Genomic DNA, 2,257 nt, shown 5'->3' with positions numbered 1-2,257 from the left:
TGATGCCTAGTTTGTAAAGCTGCAAAACGCTTTACCAATTTAATGAATAAAAATGTTTTTACAGTGCCAACCGGCCAAGGACTCGATGCCGACGCATCTGAAAAATATTTTTAAACTAAAAACCAAATTTCGTAGGAAAAAAGATTTATGTTGAAAAGGTAGTGCCGGAAGCTGTATTATTTGGTCTTCCGAATGAGTATTTATATATTAAATGAATGGGAATGGTCTTCCCTCTCACCTAAGGAGACAGAGGGAACCATTTGTTTCTTTAAGCCTTTAAGGCACCATACTTCGGAAAAAAAACGAGTAAACAATAGAATAAATCCTAATCACAAATCCTAGGGAGATTTGGCTTTGCTCAAGCTCAAAGTTATTAAACTATATATGGATCCTTATCAGAATCCTAATCCGAAAGGGTACCAGGGACATATGCCATTAATTGTCTCAGCCGGCGACGGTGGCAGTGGTGGCTCCGATATCCCCCAAAGAACAGTTGACAATAAGCAGAAGAAGAAGCTTCTCCACCGCGACATCGAACGCCAGAGAAGACAAGAAATGGCTACACTTTTTGCTTCTCTTCGTGATCACCTACCTCTTCAATACATCAAGGTTCATACTCTTACTCACTTTTGCGCTTTTTTCCTTATATCAATTGTTCAAACAAGAAACCAAGATTTGGTGAGATTTGGCTTCTAGGGTTACGAATATGTCTTTTTTTTTGTATAACCTCATCCCTTGAACTTTTAGGGGAAGAGAGCTGTTTCGGAACATGTAAGTGGAGCGGTGAATTTTATTAAGGACACGGAAACAAGGATTAAAGAACTCAGTGCAAGAAGAGACGAGCTAAGCCGAGAAACATGTTATAAATCGAATCCGGATCTAGCAGGAACTGCATCCGAGTTAGGCAATTCGGTTCCGGCGAGTGTGTTAGTGCAACCATGCGTGAGCGGTTTCGAAGTGGTGGTGAGTAGCAATTCGTTAGGACCCCAAGCTTTACCACTCTCAAGAGTGCTTGAGGTACTTCAGGAGCTAGGGCTTGAAGTCATCAGCTCTCTCACCACAAGAGTTAATGAGAGTCTCATACACACTATTAGAGTCGAGGTATGTTTAATGGTTACAACATGCCAGTTCAACTGAAATTAATCTTAGGGGTTTTCATCACTATATTTAGTTATATTTTTTACAGGTTAATAGTTTTGGATGCTTGGACTTAGCTTAGTTGCAGCAGAAGCTAGTTGAGGAGTTGATACCTTCGACGGGGTACTAATAATTAAGAATGATAACACTCTTAGTCCTAAAGACTCCTTTATCATATTATCTCTTTTCCAAGTGCTCTTTTTTTTGCTCGTAGATTTGGTATAAAACAAAAGGTGTTTTCGTTGATACCACATGTTCGTTGCTCCAGATAGATTATTCTCTTGCTCATGAACTTGATACACCTAATGTGAAATCTATATATAGAACAATATGTTCACATGCTTTCAAGTGCATCAGTGGAACACAAATATATGTTATATATATACGTTGGACATGACGTATACTCTTTTCATACATTTTTACAACAAAACTATGTTCTAAGTTCTAACTATTTTCATGATAAATATGCTAATGCAGAAATATCTAATGCCTTTATGAAACTTCATCTTTGGAGCGGGACTTGAAAGTCATTCTTAAAAGGAGGCGTATCTTAGGTTTAAACAAGTCCAGGTACGTACTTTATGTTTGAAAAGGATTTGTACGAGTAGGTCATAAAGTTCATCATCATTCACCGCCCACACAGTAAAGATTTTTGTTGTGTGCTTCCCTTACGTTTTGCTTATTATTCCATTGTCATGTTTTCATGCGTTTTTTTGTGTAAGGATATAAGGTTTTATGTAATATATATCCCATGAATCATTGAGTCCTACTGGAGACAAGCCCAAGGCGACAACATCATGTACCACCTAACCTAATTTTATCCAGAAACGTATGAGATTAACAGACCATATAGCATGTAGTGATTTGCGTTAATATTATCGTTGTGTCGATGTTCAACTCTGCATAATGGAATAGATATATAGTGTGAAGCCAGGGTAGGTGATAACTATCTTTCGGCTCTATAGGCCAAAATCTGCAAGATTGTTTCCAACCTAGCTAGTGATTTCTGCTCGCCATTATTATCACTTTTTATATATCTGCGATATTTTTGTGATTTTAATACATAAGACTGCAAAAAATTGTAAAAGAACAACCGTTATTCCTTGAGTAACTTCGATAT

General features: G+C 37.5%; 1 protein-coding gene across 1 annotated transcript; it reads left to right on the top strand.

The window, feature by feature from the left end:
• Nucleotides 1–240: 240 nt before the first annotated feature.
• LOC108852567 (transcription factor bHLH126-like) lies at nucleotides 241–1,906 on the top strand. Its single transcript, XM_018626069.2, has 4 exons — nucleotides 241–609; nucleotides 748–1,101; nucleotides 1,187–1,260; nucleotides 1,615–1,906. The coding sequence occupies exons 1-3, from the start codon at nucleotides 385–387 to the stop codon at nucleotides 1,217–1,219; spliced, it is 612 nt and encodes a 203-aa protein (XP_018481571.1). The 5' UTR covers nucleotides 241–384; the 3' UTR covers nucleotides 1,220–1,260; nucleotides 1,615–1,906.
• Nucleotides 1,907–2,257: the final 351 nt, after the last annotated feature.

Source organism: Raphanus sativus, chromosome 4 (genome assembly GCF_000801105.2).
Source record: "Raphanus sativus cultivar WK10039 chromosome 4, ASM80110v3, whole genome shotgun sequence".
In the NCBI taxonomy this organism is placed as follows: domain Eukaryota; kingdom Viridiplantae; phylum Streptophyta; class Magnoliopsida; order Brassicales; family Brassicaceae; genus Raphanus; species Raphanus sativus.
The sequence above is the reverse complement of the archived record's forward strand: the minus strand, read 5'-3'. Positions and strand labels throughout refer to the sequence as shown.

Bases quoted from the DNA above. Each gene is read 5' to 3' on its own strand.
- LOC108852567 (XM_018626069.2), top strand. From the start codon at position 385: ATGGATCCTTATCAGAATCCTAATCCGAAAGGGTACCAGGGACATATG. The intron at 610-747 runs GTTCATACTCTT...TTGAACTTTTAG, and splicing joins TACCTCTTCAATACATCAAG to GGGAAGAGAGCTGTTTCGGA. The intron at 1,102-1,186 runs GTATGTTTAATG...TATTTTTTACAG, and splicing joins TACACACTATTAGAGTCGAG to GTTAATAGTTTTGGATGCTT.